General features: G+C 40.9%; 1 protein-coding gene across 2 annotated transcripts in view; it reads right to left on the minus strand.

Moving 5' to 3' along the window:
• Positions 1 to 18,975, minus strand: part of MAN1A2 (mannosidase alpha class 1A member 2) — a 138,373-nt gene extending 119,398 nt beyond the window's left edge. For both annotated transcript variants that reach the window (XR_004169200.2, XM_031610253.2), the window contains exon 1: positions 18,597 to 18,975. Coding sequence is in view for 1 of the 2 variants with exons in the window: in XM_031610253.2 (XP_031466113.1) it covers positions 18,597 to 18,904 (308 nt within the window). In the remaining variant the exon portion in view is untranslated. The remainder of the gene's footprint in view (positions 1 to 18,596) is intronic.
• Positions 18,976 to 24,686: the final 5,711 nt, after the last annotated feature.

Consider the following 24,686-nt stretch of genomic DNA (forward strand, 5'->3'; position numbering starts at 1 on the left):
CTGGAAAGCTTGCACTACACCATTAGCACTACTGTACTGACCTGCTACTCTTTCACACTCTCCACTAGTTACGTCCCCTGACAGACGTGTCAAGATGGGACAACGGGTTCATAAGCCAGTTTTGTACAGGAAATTTTGAAGGAAATGAAGTCAGAAGCGAGCACAAAGCAACAACATACTAACCCTAATCACTCACATGCAGAGCGATACAGACAGCATCCTCATTCTCACATTTGGAAAGAGTTCCTAGAGGCATGAAAAAGATCTTTAGGTATGATTGAAAAGGCCCAAACAGTCCCCAGAAACTGAACAAGCCTTAAAGCAGGAGTTTTGTTTATTTCAATTTTTTTTGTCCTTCATACTTACATGATAAAAAAGGAATCAGCACATCTATCAATTACAGAATGCTCTTATTCATGTAGTTTAGCCCAATAACAGAACACTGTGGTATTAGTTTTGACTAATATGCTACCAAAGGTTCCCTAATGTATTACATTGTGAAGAAATGGCAACACTTAAGAGAAAAAATAAAAGAGAAACAGGATTTCACCTGTTTACCTTCACAAGACATAGCTTAAAAACACTCCTCCAGCAGAGATCAAAGGCTTGCTGAAACCAGTATGTATGAACAGAGAAAGCTGCAAGAATTCCTTGCAGTGGGAAGTGCTAAATATAAACATATTAAATCCTTAATATATATACTAGGACAGCCTCACTCTCTGTATGCAGTAGGACAAATTACAATTCCAAACAGATGTTTCAAGCTCGTCCTAAAATTTAAGAACAAGGAGGGGGACATACCAGTACTAACTTGTTTTTATAAAAATCAATTTTATTTTAATTTGCTAAAATAAGATTGAACGTTTTATTTAGTTTAAAATACTAATTCAATATGAAAACCTAAAACACTTGCGCAGAGCAGTAATATCCACCCGACTTTCTGAAGTGTAAAATAAGTAATCTCAAGAAATGAGTTTGAGACACTAGAAAGGAAAAACAGGGTGCCAAAACATACTTGCTGTATACAATTAGATGTGTGTATGCATATTTATATTTATCCAAAGAGAAAACTAACAAGCAGCAATCACTGACAAGTATGACAGTTATTTTAACATCTCAGTAATTCACGACTGTGAGGCTGGAGCTTTACATCCATAACATTTGAGCTGACAGCCTCCTGATATCAGTTACTATGTAGGTCAACAGCAGAGGAAGAGAAAAATACTTTGACAGGGTATCACACATCAGCTTGCAGCAGGTGAATAGGGAGGGGTACAAAGTGGGACTGACTACAGTTCCACATTATACTGATGATTAATACGTGGCTACTGCCAAGCACCAAATTCTACTCAACCATGCACCAACTCTGGTACTTCTCAGTGGCTGATGAACTCAGCACAGGAGACTACCTGGGCCTTGGTAGTGCTGTGCTGGACAGCACTACCTGAGTTTTTCTGTGTGGGTTTAGCTTCCTGAGTTAGCTGGTGGCAGGGTCAGATGACAGTCGAAGCTAACATGGGGAAAGAAGTAGGAGCAATCTTCCCTCTGTGGGCAGGTATACAGCCTACCCTTAACAAGATCAGCCAGATACCAAAGTGCACATTGTTGCTTTAAGGTGATTATTATAACAAAAAATGAAATTAAACTGCCAACAGCAATAAGGCAGGGGTCTGCTGGAAGCTGACAACTACTAAATAAAATCATGGTAAGACATGAACTGACTGAACAACCCACACAACTCCTAGATCACAGACCACTAACACATGCACAAGCCATGGCAGGTTAAATTTTGGGAAGTTCTCCTGGCCATCTCAGAGAGGACCCATCCACTGACACAGTTTCCAGCAGGGGAGGACACAGCCTTTATCGTATACTCAAGGCAAAGAAGCTACACACACAGACCTGTGAGAGCATATCCCTGTACGAAAGGCAGTTGCCTACCACCAGCATAGGAACCTGCTCCGAACAACATACAGAAACCTCTCTGGTGTTGCTGCAGTGAGAAGAAAAGAAGCTATTTTGTAGCAGCAACTCAAGAAGCATATGAATGATGCTTGCATATCCGCGTACATCATGGATTTATTACGTACTGCTTACATAGAACTGCAGTATTAGTAATATGATCAACAACAGCTCAAACACTGTTTTAGGTAATTAATATTATAACTCAGTACTCCTTGTGTGGATCATCATCTCTGTAGAAACCACTTTACATCCCAGAGCTTTGGTTGCTCTACAAAACCAAGATCCCTTACTCCCTATGCAGGTTCTCAGGAGATCAGAAAGCAAGCAAGTCAGCCTTGCTGAACTGACCAGACTGAACTGAAAAAATCATAGAATGGCTTGAGTTGGAAGGTACCTCAAAGATCATCAAGCTCCAAACCCCCTGCCATAGGCAGGGCTGCCAACTGCGAGATCAAGTACCAGATCAGTTCTTCAGGGGTGGAGCATCCACTGCCTCTCTGTGCAACCTGTTCCAGCACCTCATCACTCTCTCTGTGATGAACTTCTCCCATGACACCTAATGTAAATCTTCCTTCCTTTAGTTTAGAACCATTCCTCCTTGTCCTATCACTATCTATCCATATAAAAAGTTGATTTCCCTCATGTTTATAAACTGCCTTTAAATACTGGAAGGCCACAATGAGGTCTATCTGCAGCATTCCCTTCTCCAGGCCGAACAAGCCCAGTTCCTTCAGCCAATCATTGATCACACAAGGTCTTCTAGCTGGCCAAATGCCCAAACATTGCTCTCAGAGCAAGGATTGATTAAAAGGCTGACCACATGAGAACACAGTATGAGCTTCAAGTGTTACAGATTCAAGGATCTCAAGTGATACAGAGCAGACAAACTTACACAGCCATTAACTCATCATTCCCTCCCCAATCATCACATTTAGTTTCCACTCCTTGAGTTTATCACAAGGACATTACCTCCTCCATTCCATAACCCAACTCCCTACCACCCTAAGATTTGTTTATGCCTTACTAAACAGCAACTGGCTTCAAGTGATTCCTTTCTCCAGTGTCACTCCCATTAGCCTCTGGTACCTCCCCCTCAACTAATGCCCACCTTCTCTTACACCTCAGACAACGTTCATCTTTTTTTACTCTGGGAAAAAAAGTCACTATTTCACAGCCACCCCACCTCCTTTTATTTTGCTGTGTGCAGTTCACACCAGCAGCTTACAAAGAACAAAATTAATTGCTCCTTCTCACCACTACCAGGAACAATCTCTGCTAGCCCTGGTTTACACTCCCCTCCTCTACACTCTCATTCCTGATCAAGTATTTGTTTACCTCTTCTCATTCTCCATACTGTAGAAGTAAGAATTCTGAGCTGTAGCAATGCCTCATTCCTGCTGCCTGTGTTCAAAAGAGTACCAGAATAAATATGTTAGCTCCTCTATCTTAAACTGTGAGTCTTTTCAGTCTCTTAAAGTAAACCTGAAGACTCTCAAATTAAAGAAAAACATCTGGAGAAAGCAAAAACCATGACATGAGTATCCTCTTAATCTAAAAATTCTCAATTTTTCAAATATAAAATAAGTTAACAGCTAACAATAATACACAAACAATGGCTATTGCAAAGAGAGAGCAGCAAACAGCATTTAAAGTAGACTCACAGATGGCAAACTTTCAGGTAAGCAGATGGTACTACATGTCTCTGTATGGGAATCCCTCTGGCAGGTTCTGCAAAGTGCTATAGAAGCAGCTACCTCACACAGATGTTCTGCCAACATGAGCTGCCATATTTCCATAACACTATTTTACTCACTCAGAATTGCTTTGTACATCCCAGAAGCAACAGTGCTTCAAATATCCTATGGAAGGTGAGAGGTGGTGCATTGGCACAGGGTGCCCAGGGTGGTAGTGAAGTGACTGCCCCTGGAGGTTTTCAAGAAGAGGGTAGACGCGGCACTGTGGGACATGCTTTAGTGGGTGGTGATGGTTGGACTAGACGATCTTAGTGGTCTCTTCCAATCCTAATGATTCTGTATAGGAAGACAGACTGCAGTGTGGATATACTTTTTATACTGGATTGATTAAAATGTAAACACTCTCTATAGAAAGTCCTCCCATACCACACCTCTAGGAGTAGTTAGGAGAACAGCAAATCTTTGGCAAATCAGTCAAACCCATAATAAAAGAGAGCCATGGAATACCTTGAAACAGAATCAAAACTGTCAAATTTGCAGTGATCCATAGAACAAAACCACACCTTATTATTCAAAAAGTTTTTAAATCTTGTCAGTAAAACAGAGGATGAAAGACAAGGGTGTGTTACAAATTACTTAGCTTTACAGTTGCTTTTAATAAGTTTCCACATAAAAAAAAAATCCACCCTGCTAATAAACTACATAGTCATGATTCAAGAAAGAGAGTTGGGCGAGTTTTTTTTTCTATTACAAAAGGCCAGAAAAGTAACAATGGATCAGCAACTCCCCATTAAAAAAATAAAGTCTCATGTAACAACTCAATGCTCATAAAACTTAGTGCATTTATGAATACGGCAAGCTTTTTTTTTCCCTTCAATCAAGAGAGACCACACATACAGTCTTCAACACAGAACAACATGCCTGAGGTTGGCAGAGACCCCTGCAGGTCATCTGGTCTAACCTCTGCTCAACCAAGGCCATCCAGAGCAGGTTGCCAGCTGAGGTACAGACGGCTTCTGAACACCCCCAAGAATGGAGATATACCATAATTTATGCAATGGAGTTTTCTTCCATATGGGATAACTGCAGAGAAAGCAAGCAATAAGCTTCACACTGAGAAAAACAACTTTCCAATTGCATAAACAGTCATTCCAATTGGGTAAACAGTATCACTGACAGTCATTTAGGTTAGTAAAATTGAGCACAGAATCTAAGGAATTACTGACCTATAAACAAGCTACATATCTTAACATCATGCTGGTGAATGCAACAGAATGCAGCAGAGGTACAGAAAAGGAAAGAGCAATGTGAACTACTCTTATGCATTACAAATGAGTGAGCATTAGCAAAAAGTGGCTTGGCATTCTTTGGGAACAGCTAGTGAATCTTGGTTCATATATATATCTGCAATAAAAGTACTGTCAGAATACAGCAACTGAAACAAAATACAACAAATGATTGGCAATGTGTCACTAGTATACACATCTAGAAGTGTCTATAGAGTAGTATATCTAGTAGCATCCAGAACTGTAACTGATTCTTTTCACAAAACTATTTTAAAAGTTAGTAAATTAAACTAAAGCAATGGAATGTTAGCAGCTATCAGTGCTATTTCCAGTATCATGGAAATACTTTAAGTGTTTCACAGACTAAATATAAAGGTGCTAGACATATGCAACAACAAATGAGTTAGCTATGAACTACTTTTAATGTGATCAAAGCAGAAAATACACTGAAGTATTACAGCCCAGAACACACAATTGAAATAGTGGAAAAGTTAGGGCTATAAAATCGGTCAGCAATTTGATCATTGAATAATCTTCATCAGTATAATCATCTCAGATTTTTCAGATTGTGTGTACTACATACTGTTCATACAGTGGCTATCTTCTGTTATTTCTACTTATTATAGTCACATACATATAAAGTCAGATTTCTTCCTCCACCTCCTCTTCAAAATACATTTTTCTAGATTCCCAAGAACAAAATGCAGCTTAAACAGCTGGAGTCAAAGATCAAATTAAATCTGTTTCATTAGCTCAAATGATTATGGCAACTTTCTCACCTTCTTCATGAAACTGCCATTTCCTTAACAGATATACTGTCCATAATATAGCAGTAGATAATTAAGAAATAGATTACTCAGGATGGCATTGTTTGACTAATGGAAATTCCGAAACCAAAAACAAACAACCCATAACTCCTTCCTTCACACTTATTTCAACAATAATTTGAAACATACTGGCACAGAGTAAACAAGCACACAGTCCTAAAATCACTAAACCAAGAGATTCAACCCTCTACAACCCAGGGTCCAGTGTGAACTTGGGCTCAATTCTACCAAAACCCAATTGTTAAGGTATGAGAAGATACTCTCACAGCTAAAGGCCACCAAATGTAAGGAAAAAAAAGCAACAAACCAAATTTCTGAGACAGTAACTTAACTCTGAAGAAAAATACGGACACAAACAGGCACAAAATCCTCAGAAAATGAAAGAGTTGGAATAGTCAGCTCAGCTAGATCAAGAATTAACCCACTCAAAGAAGTAAAGGCAGCAAATACTTTCCTACCTTACACCCTTCCATGGGCAGAGACTCATTGAGTTGGTAAGCACACCAATCCTCAACAGCCCAAATAGCTGAAGTAATTGCTGTGCATCTCCCGCATGAAGAAAACGCACATGCAAGAAGATGCTGAAACCATATCCATAGCAGCTCTAGAGATAAAGGCTCCAGTTCTGAAGACTAGTGCTTTCGCAGAAGTCATACACTCACAGCCACAATTATGTATGGAAATAATACTAGAGTTAGAAGCAATTTCCCAGTAAAGATGCTGGAACATTAAGCTCCCAGACTAGGAAATGGAAGGTTAATTCCATCCTGTGGAGTTTATAATATTCTATCACTTCTAGTTACTACCGTTTGGGATTCTAGAAAGAAGGAGGAAACAATAAAGCAAACAGAACATAATATTTGAGAAAGAGGCTTTGACAGCCCATTTAGCTTTCCTCCTTAAGAATTTCTTAACTTTTATGGAGGCTTTCATTCACTTATGCTTCTCAAAGGTTAGATTTCAGTCTTTCTTCATGTTTTAGAAGAAAATGAGTCAGTACTAAACCCTTATCATCAGACTTCCTCTGGTGACACCACATTTAGCCCTTAAGAAAAAGGTTGTTACAGGCTATGGGTAAAGGACACTTGATCTGAAAAACTGCATGGAAGAAAGGGACAAACATGGCTGGGGTAAGCTTCCACACAGCTTCTTCTATCTTCCTTCCAAGCTCCACATGGTAGAAGAGATGTGGGTGCTATTTTAGATGTTTCAAACCATTCAACCATTGAATAACACTTGCCACATTGATAGCCCTGTTTTGTTCCAACTGCTAAAACACTGAACTGAAAACAGTAGGTTCAGATGGCTAAAAATAAGTGATCAACTTACAAAAAAGAAAGGTAGAACAGAAACTGAAAATAAAACATAAAAACAGAAACTATCTATGACAAGTTTCTTCGAACAGACTGATGTAGAATCATAGAATGGCTTGTGTTTGAAGGGACTTGAAAATCCATCTAGTTCCAACCTCCCTGCCATGCCCAGGGTTGTCACCCACCAGACCAGGCTGCTCAGGGCCCTGTCCAACGTGGCCTTGAGTATCACCAGGGATAGAGCATCCACAGCTTCTCTGGGCGGTTTGTTTCAGCCTCACCACCTTATCAGATTCCAACAGAAGTTTTCCACTGATCTGAATTGCCTCTCTTTTATTTTAAAGCCCCTTGTCCTGTCACTGTCTACCCCTACAAACTGCCAGAAGGTAACAATAAGGTCTCCCTGGAATCTTGTCTCCTCCAGGCTGAACAATCCCAGCTCCTTCTGCCTGTCATCATAGGACAGGTGCTCTAGCCATTTATTTATGATAGAATGACCAAGGTTAGAAAAGACCTACAAGATCATCCAGTCCAACTGCCCACATATCACCAATGGTTCTCACTAAACAGTGTCCCTCAACACATCTAAACATTCCTTCAACACTTCCAGGGTTGATGAATCCACCATTGCCTGGGGCAGCACATTCCAATGCCTGACTCTTTTGGAAAAAGCAGTACATCCAAACTGAATCTCCCCTGGCAAAACGTGAGGCCATTATAAAGTTTTTTAAATCTCAGAAGGCATTCTACATTAACCGTTACTGAATCCACCTGAAAGCTGGAAAGGTGAGGCTGTGTCTGATGCATCTTAAGTCAATGTCTCATGGTACAGTGGAAGAGCCTTACTTAGGGTTTGTACAAGATCCAGAATTTATCGTTAGGAGTGGAAATAGGGGGGGTGGAAAAAATGAAGCAATGCATCAGATTTAGGGAGTATTTAAAATCCTTTGTTTCTGCATTTTCCAGTTAGTAGAATATTAGACAGCATTACATAGTTTGCTTTTTCCTAAAAAATTCAGGCTATGAAGCCAGTGAGGTTCAAAACAAACCAGGACTTCCTGGAACCAAGGCACAGTAATTATGACTTACTCCAAAGTTACACACTTCACTTTGGAATTGGAGGTGGTTGCTGGTTTGTTTACTTGTTGAATGAAACTTTTATAGGAAAAAAACAAAAACAAGAAAATGACTTTCTTCCTTTTAAATTCAACAGCATTTTAAATTTCTGCAGGATCACCCTCAGCAATTTATGGAACAAAAAGATTTGCATTGGTTTATACCTTAACGGACAAGAACCAAGAACTGATCAGGTAACTCATGTCAATACTTGAACCATTCATACCAGTAAAGGTAGCATTTTCTTTGCAGCACCTGATGTCCCTCCTGCAAGTGTTCCTGCACATGACATGACCACTTGAAACATCACATATTTCATTGAGCATAATCAGTCAGGCACCTAGCCAAATTGACACAAATGTGTCAAGCCTCATTCTTCTTTGTAATTGCAGTAGACTGAATGATCTAGTTCCACTGTAGTGTGACAGCCAGATGCTATTCTGGGTAAATTACATCTAAGGAGGGGAAAAGGGCTGTCAAGCAAACCGCTAAGTATAACTACAATAGTGCATCCATCTGAATAAAATCAGTGATCAAGTCATTTATTAAAAAAATAAACATATCAAATTACAGATGTATTAAAAAACACAGTAAACCAAGCGCCTGGGGTTCACACGCAGAGCAGTAGTGAATCTCAATTTCTTTTGGTTCAGAAACACACAAAATCACCATTAGACATTTTATTTTGTGTCAATAAACTGTTCCCAAAGGCTGCTCTAGCCAGCAAGCAGCCAACAGCTGCTGCAGTGCCAACACAAGGCCGGGTATAAGCCAGACTGATTTCAGACTCCATTCCACCAGTTTGGTTAGTTTTGGTGCTCTTTGCATCAATTTATACAGAGAGTGTGATAAGCAGTGTTATTTGATATACTGAGGGTTTTGGGTTTTGTTTTGTTTGTTTGTTTGGGTTTTTTTAATTGTTTTTGTTGGGTTTGAGTTTTCTTTGCTTTTGTTTTTGGGTGAGGGGACAAGGATATGTTTGGTGAGGGTTTTTTTGTTTGCTTTTATTTTTTGTCTATTTGTTTTGAAAGACTCACTTTTTTTTTTATGAATTCTTGGAATTATTCCCATTCTGTTTAGGACCTTGAAGACAAAAAAACTGCAACAAATTTATAACTTACGGTGGAAGTTGTTCGTAAAAACTCCCAAAACAATATCAATCACCTCATTAGCTGTGTCTGGAAGTTCTACACGTGTACTGAAATGACAGCAGCAACAACTGATTACTCACTTCATAGAGCAGTTTACATATTTAGATGATTCTGAAAGTAATGCCTCCTGTTAATCTCCACAGAAACTACAAGAGATACAAAGAGCATAACAACAATATTTGATAGAGCACATTCTGAACTATAAAACACTATTTCTCAGCATGCCATTGGCCAAAACAGAAGGCATTACTTTCAAAGCAGCTCAAATAAGTATCAGAGATCAACACAAAGCTTGGCAGGCTTCCACAGGTATCAGTCTCAGGATGAAGACACTGCCAGACAGAAAAAACAAACAAAAAAATCACTATTAAGAATATGCCTGCATTGCAATAACTGTTAAGTTCCGATCCGTCAGTGTTAATTACTATTCCTCCATACAAACAAGTAAGATGTTTATACTACACGGAATTCTCATCTTACTAATCTGATTCACTTAGTATAATTAGTAGATGCAACTTAGTTGATTTAAACTACTTAATGTCAACATGTAACAGCTCAGATTAAAATAGAGTAATGTATTAGATATAGGGATATAGTTTGAAAAATTGTTTAATTCATAAACCACAAAATCCCTCATTTGTTTCAACTTCCCCATTTATAGGAATGTAGCTTTCTCAAAGATTTCATTAAGATATTAAAAAGCCATGGATTTCACTGTCTAGAATGTGAAATTATTCACAAAATATACAAGCCTGAATTAACTGTATGAAACTTCCTCTTTGTAAAATCCAAATACTATGATGCAGAAGAGTCTATTTATTCTTCTGCTGCATTTTCTTCTCCAGATCACAGTGTATTGCAGTTCAGGATTCAATCCAAGAGGTATTTAATAATTTGGGCAACACTTCCACTCAAACAGAAATTGATGACAGCAAAACAGGTGCCTTTAGGAAACTAAGGATTTACGATTAGAGCACTGGGAAAACAGACATACTTGCATCATCTGCAATTATTAAGTTTAGAGTAAAAACAGTCCTCTGTGCTTTCAAGACAAACCTGATTAACAAAAGATTTAAAATGTCACTAGAAATATGGTTCTCAGTCAAAGCAGTTCACACCATTTTTTCTCACGACTGTTTTTCTAAGACTTATAAAATATTCTGTGAAATTCTGCAAATCTAAGTAAATTGTATTAACACACTAGATTATTTTCTCCACTAATGTTTATTCAGAATCCCTCATTTCTTGTCTCCATAGATTTTGACCTATGCTCTTGTATTCTGATCTCCCAAAACAGCAGAAAAGTTCATCTGAATATAGAATAAAACATTATCCAAATTTGTATACGAGAAAGTGTGACTGCAGAACATGGATTTAACAGAATAAAGAGACTTTTGGGACTCTGTACCACACAGGGTTGATGGGGTAGAAGAGACCACATCTTATCTAGCAAAGATAACTTCCTTATTTCCTCAGAAATCACACTCCTATCACTTTTCCCATCCCACACAAGTTCAAATTGTGGCAGGTGTTGTTTCAAGCTTTATTTTGAAATCATCAATAATATCTAATTTCACAAAGCAACGAGAACAAGCAGGAAGCTTGTGGTCCAAAAAGACAGATTTGCATTAAAATTTAAATACACTGCGGAAAGAGCACAAGTATTCTGGAGCAAAAGCAGCATCCCTAACTTCCATAATGAAAATAGCAATTACTGAAAATGCAGGAAATTCCTGGAGATAACAACAACATGAAAAATATGCTGAGGAAATGACATATTCTCTAAGTTACTCTTAACACAGCAAATGCGATCTTCCCATTCCCAAGACTAAAGGGATATGCCACTCCCACAAATGAGGTCGCTTCCTTACCCTTTGCAATTACCTTTTACTGTATCACAAGAATGTGAAATGGATTAGTGTGACTCACTGACAGTCATCTGCCTATAAATGGCCTGACTGTACACTTCAGATGTCTGAACATGCCACCAGTTTCAGGAGAAGGGCAGTAAAGAGGAGAACATTCCCAAGCAGCCTGCCTGTGTAAACCTAACATTCCCAAGCAGCCTGCCTGTGTAAACCTCACATGCCTTTCTGGCCTACAAACAGTGCTAAACCTGAATGGTGACGTATATGATCTTATAAATGTCTTGCTGGTTGCTGACGGTATACACTAAATGTGAGAATTACCATTTTTTCTTACAGTTGTTAATAATCTTACTTAAGAGCTCTTAAGTCTTAATCTTAAGTTGCAGCAAGAAAGTACTTTCATCATACATGCTGCCTTAAAACTGTAAATAACTTTGTTTACAGCATATTTAGCAGGCTGCATAACATTAAGCCAGGTGAAAACCTCAGACTTTCTCCCTGTCTACTGTAAGATTCAACGGAGATACTATGGCAAGAGGCTGGAAAGCATTTACAACATCCTCCAGTGGCTTAAGAGGTAACTAACAAGTAAAAGAAAGCACATAAAATATTAATCAAACTAAGCTGAATATCATATTACAAGGTAATCCAGTTCATGAGTCTGCATCTTAAAAGCATTAAAAAAACTGAAGGCAACAAGGCAGAAACATAAATAAGAATCAGCATCTGGACAAACAAATGCTGCAAGGAGCAGAACTAAAGTAGCACTTTGTGTGTTAGTATCCTTCAGCTACCTGGACCAATGTTGCCTACAACCATTATAACACATTCAGAGAGACTGACCAGCATAACTAATCAGGTTTCATGGATGACTCTTGGGCTCTTCCTTTCAACACTGTCCCTAATTACAATCTCTCCTTCATATAATTAGCAATTAGATATGCACAAGTAAATAGACTTGTTTATTTTGATAGGTCACTCTCTGCTTCCCATAGAAGTTACATGGAAAAAAAAAAAAGATTGAACAGGGCATCAGCACTACAGATGAACCTACAGCACAATGTTATACACATTGCTTGCTTAAGAGCAAAAGCTAGACGCCTTAAAGAACAGCTTCCAACTTAGAACAGAAAGTTAACACATAGCCTATAGCATATCTTCTCAAAATGTTTAAGTTTTGGAAACACCAATGAACCTGGTCAGGTACTCAAAAATAAAAGCTATTTGTTGAATTCTGAAATTCAAAGATAGAAGTCATACAGATCAAATCAGAGGGACATACTTACATTGGAAATGCAGGTGCTTTGAAAAAGCTAAAACCATATGCTGCATTTAGAGTCCTCAGACTTTTTATTTCAAAGTTCAAGGAAGTGTGGAAGGGATTTTTCCCATTGCCTGACTTCTAGCTCGTTGAACACTCCTCTTTTTTTTTTCCCCAAGCAATTGGCTTTCAAAAAAAACCCTCTAAATTTTAGTAATGAATGTTAAAGTACCAAATTAAGACATGTTATAGCATTCACTTGACTCCACAACTGGAAAAAGAGGCAAAAGAACAAATCCCACAAGCTATAAACACGTGCATTGTAGTTCCTACTTTGTCTTTGCTGTGAGAAGTAATTCTAAGCATCAGACCAAATTTCTCTGAACATTCAAACAACAACAACAGTACAGGATGGTGAAGTAGACACTGATCACTGATCATTTTGGAGTCTAGAGGCCTTTTGGGGAAGAACTTAAGAAGGGGGGAAAAAAATTTCTAACCATCTCTAAGGCAAAATATTAATATATAATTTCACAAAAATTCAGAGATAAGTTATGAAGTAAAATGATTATCAACTGAAAATACTGTAGCGCTCAAACGTTTCACGTACAGACCAATAGCAAATTTTCCCTTATTCAAGCTGAAAGCCGTAAGATAGAAGAGCAGTAAATTTTTTCAAGGTTTTCCCTCTTTTTTGTCAGTATTAAGATTCCATTCATTCCATTACTTTCAAAATCACGCACTCATACAAATTTGGTGATGTCTTGTTGTGATTAAATTTACATACACTTGTTTTAAGGAAGCAACAGCCTGCAATTTCTAGCATAGAAACACTGAAATATTTGTATTTAATATATTATACTCACAATAGCAAGAAAAAAAATGGAAGAACTCTGGGCACACCATGCCCACATTGCTTACTACTGCCTATATCACTGCAAACACCATAAAGTAACCCACATTCACATTACAATTCTTTGGAGATTTCCATCTATGAAATTCCAAAGTGCTGCTACTTCCCACCCACTAGTTGGCCTACATCCAGCAAGCAGGCTTTCTGCAGTTTTCCCACACCTAATTGTTTTCCAGAATGCATACAAAGCATAGATAATACAGAATGTGTTGTTTCTTTCTTTTTAACAGAAAGGATAAGAACTGCAAAATAAGCTCTCAACTCTCCTCCATGGTGCAGGAAATGCTTTGTCAAACTGGAGTACAGCATGATAACTCAAAGAATGAAGCACTCTACATCTGATGTAGGCTGTTAAGCAGATGGGGGTGGGGAGAGGGAGGAGGAAGGACATCTATACAGATGGTCTGGAATTTGCATTTTGTAATATAAAGATGAAAGCATTTCTCAGCCTACTACATGTACTTATTTCAGCACAACCTTGCAAAATAAGACAAGAGGGAACCTCCTTTCCCACTGCATAGTACAACTTCAGGAAAAAAATCAAGTTTAAGGGTATAAGGTGGAAGAAATCTAAAGAAAACAGACTCTGGAAGTCTCCAAACACCAGCATCACTTCTCAACACTATTCTCAAAATGGAGCCTAGAACAGAAAATAAGAGTGATTACTAAAAGCTCCAACTGAAAAAAAGTAGCAAAAGTTACATTCTTGCAAAGCCTTTATTAGTTAAGACTGAGACAAGACAGAACTTCTCTGTGCTAGAAATAGAAATTTTTCTGACCCCTCACCTGGAATTCACTCTTCCTGCGCTCTTCAGGATCACAAGGAAGACCTGCATCTCCTGCACCCTGGGAGCCTTCTCCTCTCTACCAAGCACCTCAGCTTGCATTTGACACCCATATTGTATACACATTATACAGTGTGCCCTGACAACAGGCTCAACATCATGTGAAGAGAAACTGGATGGACTATGACTTTAGCCCCAGAGGCTACAGCAGCTTCTGAATTTTTAGGGCAAAAAGCAAGTTCTCTGATTCACAACATCCAATACCTGTAATTGCACTAATGACCTGTGTCTCCAGTACACACAGGGGAAGAAGTGCAGAAATTGGCTTTATGCAGCTTTTTCTTGATGGCAAGGAAGAGGATGACAAGAGACACAGATCCCACTGAGTAACAGAGGGGAAGTTTACTCTTCTAACCACTTTTATATCTAATTAAGCCACACAGACCACAGAAGGTAAGGGAAGCCAAATGAACCACATTAACTCTTTCAAATTAAGAATAGTAGCAGATAGTAGCATAAAGAAGCTCCCCATGATCACTTTCATTACTTACACCACTGAGAAGTAGAGCAATAGCAGCTACCGCCCTTTTGAGGTAATCAGAAATCAAGCAATAAAGAATCACAGAATCATAGAATTGCCTGGGTTGAAAAGGACCATAACAATAGTCTAGTTTCAACCACTAGACCAGGCTGCCCAGACCCACATCCAGCCTGGCCTCGAATGCCTCCAGGGATGGGGCATCTCCAACATCCTTGGGCAACCTGTTCCAGTGTGTGTGTGTGAAGAACTTCCTCCTAATATCTACCCTAAACCTCCTGTCTTAGTTTAAAACAAAGAAATGAAAGAATGGTTTTAAAACTATTGCCACCCACTGCTGACCCACAGTTGGCCATGTCAAACTGCTGAGCTTATCATTTCTGCATAACACACAAGCCAATGTACCTCAGCTTCACAGGAACAGTGTCAAAGGTGTGATTTATACTGATGCGTACCCACTCACACAGCAAGGCCAAGGCAGAGCAGTGGTCAGCTGCATTACTGGCACCTGTTATCAAGCTGCTGACAGGAGAGCAATCCTTACTTTTAAGCACAGGCAGGAATCATGACTTGAAGCAATACACAGCAACTTAGCAGCTCAACGCACAGCTTCGCAAATTTCTTATTAAAGATAAACTTATTAAAAAAACATATAATACATTGAGATTGTAGATTCTCTGCATTTTCATTTATTTACATTAAATGCCAAGAAACTATAATGTTTTAGTTTGGTTCCAAAGCTATTTTTCAGACAGCACTGAAGAATAAAGTACCTACAATAGTGGGAAAGAAACTGTGAAGTGAGAAACAGCTTTAGCATTTGTTGTTGTTGTTTTTAATTGTTGGTTGTTTTTTTGGTGGAGTTTTTTTTTTGTGGCAGAGAAGATGTTTAAGTTTGCCACGTGGTATTAAACAACCGTCACTTCTCCCAAATTTTGAATGACAGAAGTTTGTCTGGCAAAGATGTTGTTTTCTTCAAAGCTGTACTTCTTTCACTCCGGAACTTCTGCAATATCCTACTTGAAACAGAGAGAAATTCATCTGGTGGAAATGAAATGGATTTTTAAGAAGCCCAGACATGTGCTTAACTTCTTAAGTCCTCACCATTTCCTCTCCAAGGCAAGATCTCGCAATACAAACCTTTCCAATTTCCCTATGAATTAGCCTGGAAGAACACGTGAAGAGCTTCTCCTGAAATATATGGCTAAAAATGAGCACTAGCTTGCAAGCCCTTCCAACACCCAAAATATCAGTTACATCAATACCAACTGTCACCAAATAAACTTTTCCTTAACCACTAAACAAGCACACCTGTCACTTCATGATAAAGTGCATACCTCATAAATGAGGCTTAATCCATTTTTTTCTCAAGTCCCACAGTTCTTGCAAAAAGCTTATCAATTTATTATTACACTTTACATCACAATGCACACGTTGAGCAGTAACTCAGTAGGTTATTTTACCTTGATCTTTTGCTTCAACTCCCTGGTACTATCCAAAAAGCAACACCAACAGAGAAGTTGATGTTTAGCTTTACTCCTGGATGGTAAGCTGAACAAAGCTCTTCATCCCAAACTAAGTTATCTAAAAGATCCTTTGCTTTCCAAGAACATTGTCAAGATCCCTAAGATCCGGGCACAGTAACTAAACACTGAAAACGTCAGTAGGCAATTGCATTCCTTTACAGGACAACAGTCACCATGCCAACCCCACACAAGCAAATATCTATTGATAACACTATCAGGTAACAAGCCAATGAAGTTGCTCCAGAAGGAAAGTACACAGCCTAGCCTCTCAATGCATACACCAGTGTTCCCACAAGTGTCCTGTAAACAGGCAGCATTTTTAAGTAGTTAAGATATGCTTAGCATATTCTAGTGGTTTGCAGGTCTTAAATAATAGGAATAGCATCTATTTTTGCTCTATTGCAACACAAAAGGTGGTCATAAAACCTGCACATGACAGAGACAACTCTGGATGGGGGTGGGAAAAAGTACATATTCACAGTTTATAGAGGAACTATAGGAGAGTCAACCAATGACACAGCGACCACTGCTTTTAATGTATATTTAGACTCTGTTTTTAACTTATTACCAGAGCTAAGCACATTTTGTTTATCTGTCTGTGAAATAAAACTTGTATATTCTCACAGTGTCAGTAATCACACTTAAAAAGCAACCCTGAAAAGAATCCACGTAAGTAGGTTAATCTAGGAGCATCACTTCAGAACTGCCAGCATTAACAAACTCCTTTTTCTATGGCCCATCTACTGGGCAACATGAGGTATAACAGCCACAGCTGGAGTTTGGAAAACTGCTGCTGGATTCGTTTTTGTTTCATCTGTCATCTATTTCAAAACCTAATTTTGACCGCTTTGTATCATCTGTCTTCTATTTTAGAACTTGATTTTGACAGCACGTGCTAGTGTGACTGGGGAAACTAAGAAATGAGATCACCAAAAAAAAAGACAGTGAAAAGATGAGAACTTCAACAGTATATTTAGAGACCACTAAAGCCCATGTTTTGTGCAACATTTAACTCTACCAACAATTAACATCACATACAGAAGAGGTTCTTGTTAAATTTTAAGCATCCATACCCTTTCAGTCAGCAAGAAAGAGCTCATGATAAATTCTCTGACATCCAACAACAGTTACCATGAGGAAAAATACCACAGCATTCAGGTAGATCTTGTAACCAATAAGAGGTTAATAAAAAGAGGCAATTGCACCCCTCCCTTTTAATCTATACAAGTAACTTTCAGGAAATTCTAATACCATGTCAACAGGATTTATTTTAAATAGTTATTGAAAGAATACTATCCAGCATAAGTAACGTTTCTAAATTCCACTATATTGAAATACCGAAAAGCAGATATTCTATCACCCACTGTCACCACATTTTACACATCTTTAGCAGTAAGGAGAGATCTTACACAGAGCTGTGATTTAAGCAATTAAAGTGTATTAGAAACAAATATACCGCAAAACCTGCATTTAAGTTTCGGAATCTCAGTTTTGAAGACAGCTTCACATAACCCAGTCTTGAACACTGAGACACTTGCACTGCACAAAGCCTCAGGTGGCCCCAAAAAGCTACCACCAGGATGCCACTGATCATTGGTACTGTTAACTATTTTCTGATTTCTTCAAACAATTAAGATGACTCAACTGCAGACATGTCCAATTGCTTGGAATAACATTGTAACAATGGATTTTAAGGGCCAGAAAGGATGGCTATGCCTTCTACACTAGCTCAACATCCTCCTGCATATCATAGGTTGATAGATTTCAGTTTATACTATCCACCAACAAGCTGATGTCTTGAGCAAGCAAGTAAAACCCACTGAAAAGATGAAGCAGTTTTGAAGTCACATGAGTTATCTCTCTGAATACCATAATGTAACCCTCACCACACACACTTTCCCTCACGACTGATACTACTGGTTATTAACTAGAGTGAGAAAATATCCACTGGCACTTGAGAAGAGCTCAGATCCTTGCAGCCCTGGCTAGCCAGAAGGCTACAATTTAAATCACCTTGGGGAAAAAAAAAAGAAAAAAAAAGAGATACGGCTGCATACATCCAGAGAACATAAGGGCAGACAGAATAGCACTAAGAAATTACATGCTGGGAAGACGTAAGAACAGGAAACATGTGAAAGGCTCTTACTTTTCACAGCCACATCGACAGAACGTCTCTAGCTGACAGCCCGACAGCCTCGCCAGTCACGATAAGCAGCCCTAACTTTTCCATCCGCCAAACAAAAGAGGACCTCAGTCTCAGAGGGGGAGCCGTAAAGAACACGAGAAGCCCACATCCGGAGCCCTCTGCACCGCGGTCTCCCCCAGCGCAGTCCCGCAGCCCGCGGGCACCCACCTGTGCCGGTGCTCGTCGTGCCCCTGCCCGTGGATCAGGAAGCCTCCCAAGTGCTTGCCCCCCTTGCTGGCGTCCACGTGAGGGATGAGCACGTCCTCCAGCCCCAGGTCAAAGCGCTTGTGCTTCGAGGAGTCGGGCAGGAAGAAGAACGCCCCGAAGCACAGCGTGATGAAGGCACTCAGGATAAGGAGCAGGATGAATTTCTCCGACAGTCTCAGGGTAGCCCTGTGGTGAGGGAAGGACGAGGCGCCCAGGTTGAGGGCGGGCAGCCTGCGCCCGGCCAGCGGCAGCAGGGCGGGAGCGCTCATCCTGCCGCTCACGGCCGCGCCGCGGGGCGCCCCGGCAGCCCCTCAGCCCCGGCGGGGGCCGACCCGGGCCCGCCTCGGCTCCGTCGCTTCTCGGCCCGGCGCAGGGGCGGCCACCGGCCTCACCATCCTTCCCGCGGGCGCCGGGCCGCGGCCCCCCTAGCGCGACCAACCGCCGCGCGGGGAGCGAGGGCCTGGCCGCCCCGACGGCTCCCGCTCCGCCGCCGCCCGACAGGGCCCGAGCGGGCGGCTCCGCTCAGCGCCGCTCCTCGAGCTCCGCGGCGGCCCCGCTCCGGGCTGGCGGCGGCGAGCGGGCTGCGAGGGACCCGGCCTGGCGTGCGGCGCCGCTCTGCCCGCGTCTCCTGAACCGGGCCGGGCGGAGGCTCATCCCCGCCGCCCCGCTGCGAAAGGCGAGCGGCACCGGCACGGTCGCCGCAATTGCACTCCGGACCCGCTCCTCGCCCCTCCCGCGCCTGCGCAAAGGCAGCAGGCGGCGCAAGCGCAATGAGGAAAGCGAGGACTCGGGGAAGAGGCCGCCAACGCCGCCCGCCTCCTCGGCTGGAGGGGAGGGGAGAAGGGCGGAGCCTGGCGGCGTTGGGGCTGTCTGAGGGCGGTGGGGAGCGGGTGCTTTCTGACGGTCTCTGGGATAGCGACTTGGCGTGAGTGTTTGTGTCTCACCGCGCTTGTGCGGCAGAGCTCGCCTTTGTCCGGGCCGCATCGAGAAACTAGAAATCTCCAGGCAAGTGGGAATGGTGGGGCAGGAGTGCTGCCACAGGGCTGGGGTTTCTGCTGAGGGCAGAAAATTACGGTCACACGGTTGGGGCTGGCAGGGCCCTCAGGGTCCATCTGGCCCAAGCCCTGCTCCAGCACACACCCACACACCCACAGCAGGTGCCCAGGCCCACGTTCAGGTGCCTCCTGGAGATCTCCAGGGAGGAGACCCCACAGCCTCTCTGGGCAACCTGTGCCAGTGTTCCATCATCTGCACAGCACAGAAGTGCTTCCTGACATTCAGAGGGAGCCTCCTGTGTCCCAGCATGTGTACATTGCCTCGTGTCTTGGCACAGAGCAACACTGAAAAGAGCCTGGATCTGTTCTCTGCATCCTCCTGTCAGATGTTTGTAGATGATGAGATACTCCAGAGCCTCCTCCAGGTTGAACAGCCTTTCTCAGCCTCTTACCACAGGAGAGGTGCTGCAGGCCCTTCAGCATCTCAGTGGCTCTGTTTTGGACTCTTCTTGAGGATGTCCTTGTCCCTTTTGTACAAAGGAACCCAGAACTGGATCCAGTGCTCCAGGTGTGACCTCACCAACACTGAACGGAGGCGAGGGATCACCTACTTCCACCTGCTGGCAGTGCTCTGTCTCAAGCAGCCAAGAAAACCACTAGCCTTTGCTGTGAGCTCACATTTCTGGCTCATGCTCAGCTTGGTGTCCAGCAGGACTCTTAGGTCCTTTTCTGCAAAACTGTTTTCTGGCCAGGCAGCTCCTATGCAAAAGATTTTTTTTTCCTGCAAAACCCACAACAGAACATTTAAAGATGGTAAAATTACCTCCTCTATAGGATGGATGAGGTGAAGATGCGGTACGTGGGAATACCAACTGTAGTACTTTACCGTACAGTTAGCAAGGAAAACATTCAGTCTCCAAAACAAAATTGGAAATATACCTGAGGTACCTTCTACAAATACTAAACATGACCCTGTTTCCCTGTGCAGGTATGCATCCCTGCCTGCATGCATGCAAAAGTCCAAGTTCCTTGTGAAGGATTTCATACAGAACTCAATAGGGAGGTAAAAGTCTGGAGAAAATGTCTGCAGGCCCATATTCAGAGGAGCTAAAAGAGCAATAGCAAGTCCATAACTTTTGGAGACAAGGTGCAACTCCATCTCTTTTCAAAGTAGGGTGTTTTTAGACATTTCACAAGATCACTGGAGTCTTGAGTATTACCAGTTTATGCAGAGTGGACTGTGCTTAGTGAGTTCAGCAAAAGGGGCTGAATCACAGCCAGGGAGACAGAGAGACTGGCCCAGCCTGCAGAAGCACAGTTACCTTGTCTGGAGAGGACTTCTAAGGTGTACAGCAGCATCCCAGGTTGAGGAATTATGTTGGCATGTGAAAAAATATCCCAAGTCAAGCAGGACATGCTGCATTAATGAAGGATAATGCTCGGCTTCTGGTCTCAGTGTGGTATACATGGAAATTATCCCTCAGGAGTTGGGACAACTCCAGGGAAAGAAAGCAGCTCAGCTAATTGAAAAACCCCAATGGTCAGATGTAGTGGCACAAGTGTGGGTGGGTGAGTCAGAAATATCCAGATCAATAAACCTTGTCATTCAGATTACCTGAAATTAACGGATTAAGGTGAAAGAGACCATCTTCTGCATGAGACTAGTTCTTCTCAAGTCAATCCCTGTGTCCTAACATCCAAGCTCTGACTCACACCTTGCTGGGTCTTTTTGCAGAATGTGCCATAGAGAATGGCCTTTCCAGTATGTTTACCCAGCTAAACTTTTCCATCAGTTCATGTTCTTGCTTTCTCTATGCTGTTTTTTACTACCTGAACCTATAACAAATCTGTGCAGCAGACAGATGAACCCTGGTCACTAATCTTATGCTAGTCAAAAATGGGAAGAAAGTGTGAAATTCTGCTATGAGGTGATGAAAATTAAGGAGACACAGATGCAAGAAAAAGAGCATAAATGAAAAGATCGGTAAAAGCTACAACGATGCACTCCAGCTAGCAGAGTGTCTAAACATAACATTATTTGTTGTTACACAGGATCAGCTGTGGTTGATCAAAAGGTTCCAATTGGCCTTTTGGCCATTTCATCTGTCTTCTAGCTTTGATCTGGTAGCCATATATCTTCACATATGTTCCCATCTTCACTTGTTAAATTGCTTATTATATTCTGAAAAAAAATAGATCACTCCATGAAGACCTTTGTTCTCCAGCATTTTTGCCCTTTACTTCACTCTTCTCTGCCAGCTGCTAGTTTTTCTTTTGCTTTATAGTCTTTAAAAGACTGAGCAGAAGCTTCCAATTTCTTTATAAAATGTTTCTTCATGTTTAGCACATTGCAAGGAAGTGACATTTCTGTAGGCTTTGGAGCTTATGATGACCTTTCCAAATTCTAAAGCATTTGTGTCTAAACTGTGTCTAAACTATGATAAAGTTTTTCTTCAGTTTTGTGCATAGTTTGACTTTCCTGTTCTCACCAAAGTCTACAAGTCATTTTTCATCCTTTGATTCTGTCATACTGGGTAATATGCATATCCCTGTAAACCTGCCAGTGATTTTCCACACTGCAATAGCGTTGCTCTGTAGCTGAACAACATTAAATATAGAATGATTTTGAATTAGTTGTTTCCATAAGCCTGTGATATATAGGTTCTGCATCTATTAGTGTTTTCTCAGAAATGCCCAGAACTTTCTCATAAATGCCTTGTGCTGAACCTTAAAGGTTTTCATAAGAGCCAGGAATTTCCAGTATTCAGTTTGTTATCTTTGATTACTTATGTAGCCAGGAGCTTGAAGTACAAAAATGCTTGCTCATCAGCACTGAGGTCACATAATTTCCACAAGCCAACATTTCTGAAGACTTAATAGGATAGTTCACATTTCCTAAAGGTAGAAAATGTAAGTCTGATTTTCCTGTGACAGTACTGATGGTTCAGACAATGTTCTCATATTCTTTCCTTGCTCTTGAAATGGTCAGAAAGGTCTTGTTAAGCATCACAAACTGGGCACACTATCTTCAGTCATTATTTTCAAAGCTTCTTTTTCCCAAATATTTTTCAGGCTTTCCTTTGATCCCAAAGTTCTGTGGCCAATCTGACAGAGCTCAAAATAACATCCAAACTGACTATGACTGGACTCCAGAGAGCATACTTTTCACAAAATTTTGTCTCTAATGGTTCCTGTGATTCTGTCTTCACGTTTCTCATCCCATCCCTCCAATCATCACTGTTTTGGAAAAGACTCCAGCCAATCTTTTCCACAGGATGTTGTGTTTGGGCCATTATCTTCTCTATATATGCATACTCCCTGTGTTGTTGAACGTGCATAAATATATATTTTACGATTATTTCCATATAGTCTTTCCACAAATCTACCTCTTCAATTCAGACCCCATTTTGTTCAAACACCACTTACACTTATACCTGCATGATGAAGGTTAGTCTTTGTTTGTCCTCAGTGTGGCTATAGGATAATTAACACTTTCCTAATCCCACTCTCCTACTTCCTTAGTTGATCAAGATAGAGAATATAATTTTCTCTTAATTCAAGCTCATAGCCCATTCATGGTCTTCTGCTCTGAAATGTGCCTATGTCCTCATATCCATGCTCTGAAACACACCTTGTTGAGTTTTTCTATGTAACATATCAAAGACACAGCTTTTCTCTTTCATCACCTCAACCAAACTTTTCCCCGTAGGCCTTGACTGTGGTTTTCACAAAGGCAGTCTTGCACCATTCTGCTCCATTCAAAGTGCTAAAGGAAAGATTTTTTTTGCATGCAATTGTCTTCGCTGTTTTACTTCAAGCTTCTCAATCCTCCCATTCTTTCCTGACATGACACCCTTCTCTCCTAGCATTTCTGATTCTCTACTAAGTCATCAGCTCCTCCTATAATATCAGCCTCCAGCACACATTTGCTACTATATCAAATACTCCCTTGCTTTCTTCTGTGCTTCCCTAAGGCATGAAGAAACTTGCACATCAAAAAAGAAATTTGGAACCATGCAAGATTGTTACACTCTGCCAGTAAATCTGCAGCTATGAAAACTGAACTCTGGCACAATAACTTCTGAACAGAGATACAGATCTGGCACAAATATTGGATTGTAAAAGAAAAATGTGAGGTCTCAGAGTGTGAGTTGGGATCAGCAGCAGAAGTGCCATTGTTTGGCTGAGGAAGTGAAAATAAGCTTTCCAAATACTCTTAGAAACAAGTATCAGAAAATGCATTGCTTCAGGACCTTGAAACCGAATGGTTGCCTATAGAGTGCACTGGAAGAACCATCCTGAAATTATTGGAGCTTGTTAAACACATGGAAGAAAACGTATAATGACTTACATGTATCATCTGCATGATGCCCTGGGTTTGCAGATGATGGGACTTGATGACTGAAGCAATCTCTTGAAATAAAAACCATGCTGATCGCGCAGATGGACACAAATCTCACACATCTGACATTTTACATTCAAAGACAATCTGCTTTAAAAGCAAAGCAAGATTAATACCCTATTTGCACAGTCCTAAAAATAGAATCACTAAGACATCTTTACAATAATGGAGATGAGAGCATTCTAAGTAAATAGGTTACAGTTTCCTGTTGCCAAATTTGTTACTAAAGTCAAGATAAAGATTTTCAACATTATATATAAAAGAAAGTCAGAGACCTCTTAGAAACATGATTAAAAACCTCTCTTCCATTGCCAGAGGCATACTGAGATATGGACAATGCTCAACACTGGCAGATCAAACAAACCATGTTTGAAAGGTTCGTATTTTTACATAAAATTCTAGCCCAGATCTGTTAGTGGGTACAGGGGAGTGAAATGCAGTTTTATATTTTATAGTGAAGTGTTCTTCCATTCTGGAGAGGGTGAATTAAAATTTGGCTAGAAAAGAGGGATTCTTCCTTACAGCTATGTTTTGGAATAGCTGCATGTGCCTGTTGCTCTATCCAGATCTTCATGCCTGCCTCAGTGAGCCTCCCTGCAGATATATGGATCCAAATGCACTGATTGCTTTGCAGAACTGGAGGTTAGAAATTAC

Source organism: Phasianus colchicus, chromosome 1 (assembly GCF_987193195.1).
Source record: "Phasianus colchicus chromosome 1, bPhaCol1.hap1.1, whole genome shotgun sequence".
Classification (NCBI taxonomy): domain Eukaryota; kingdom Metazoa; phylum Chordata; class Aves; order Galliformes; family Phasianidae; genus Phasianus; species Phasianus colchicus.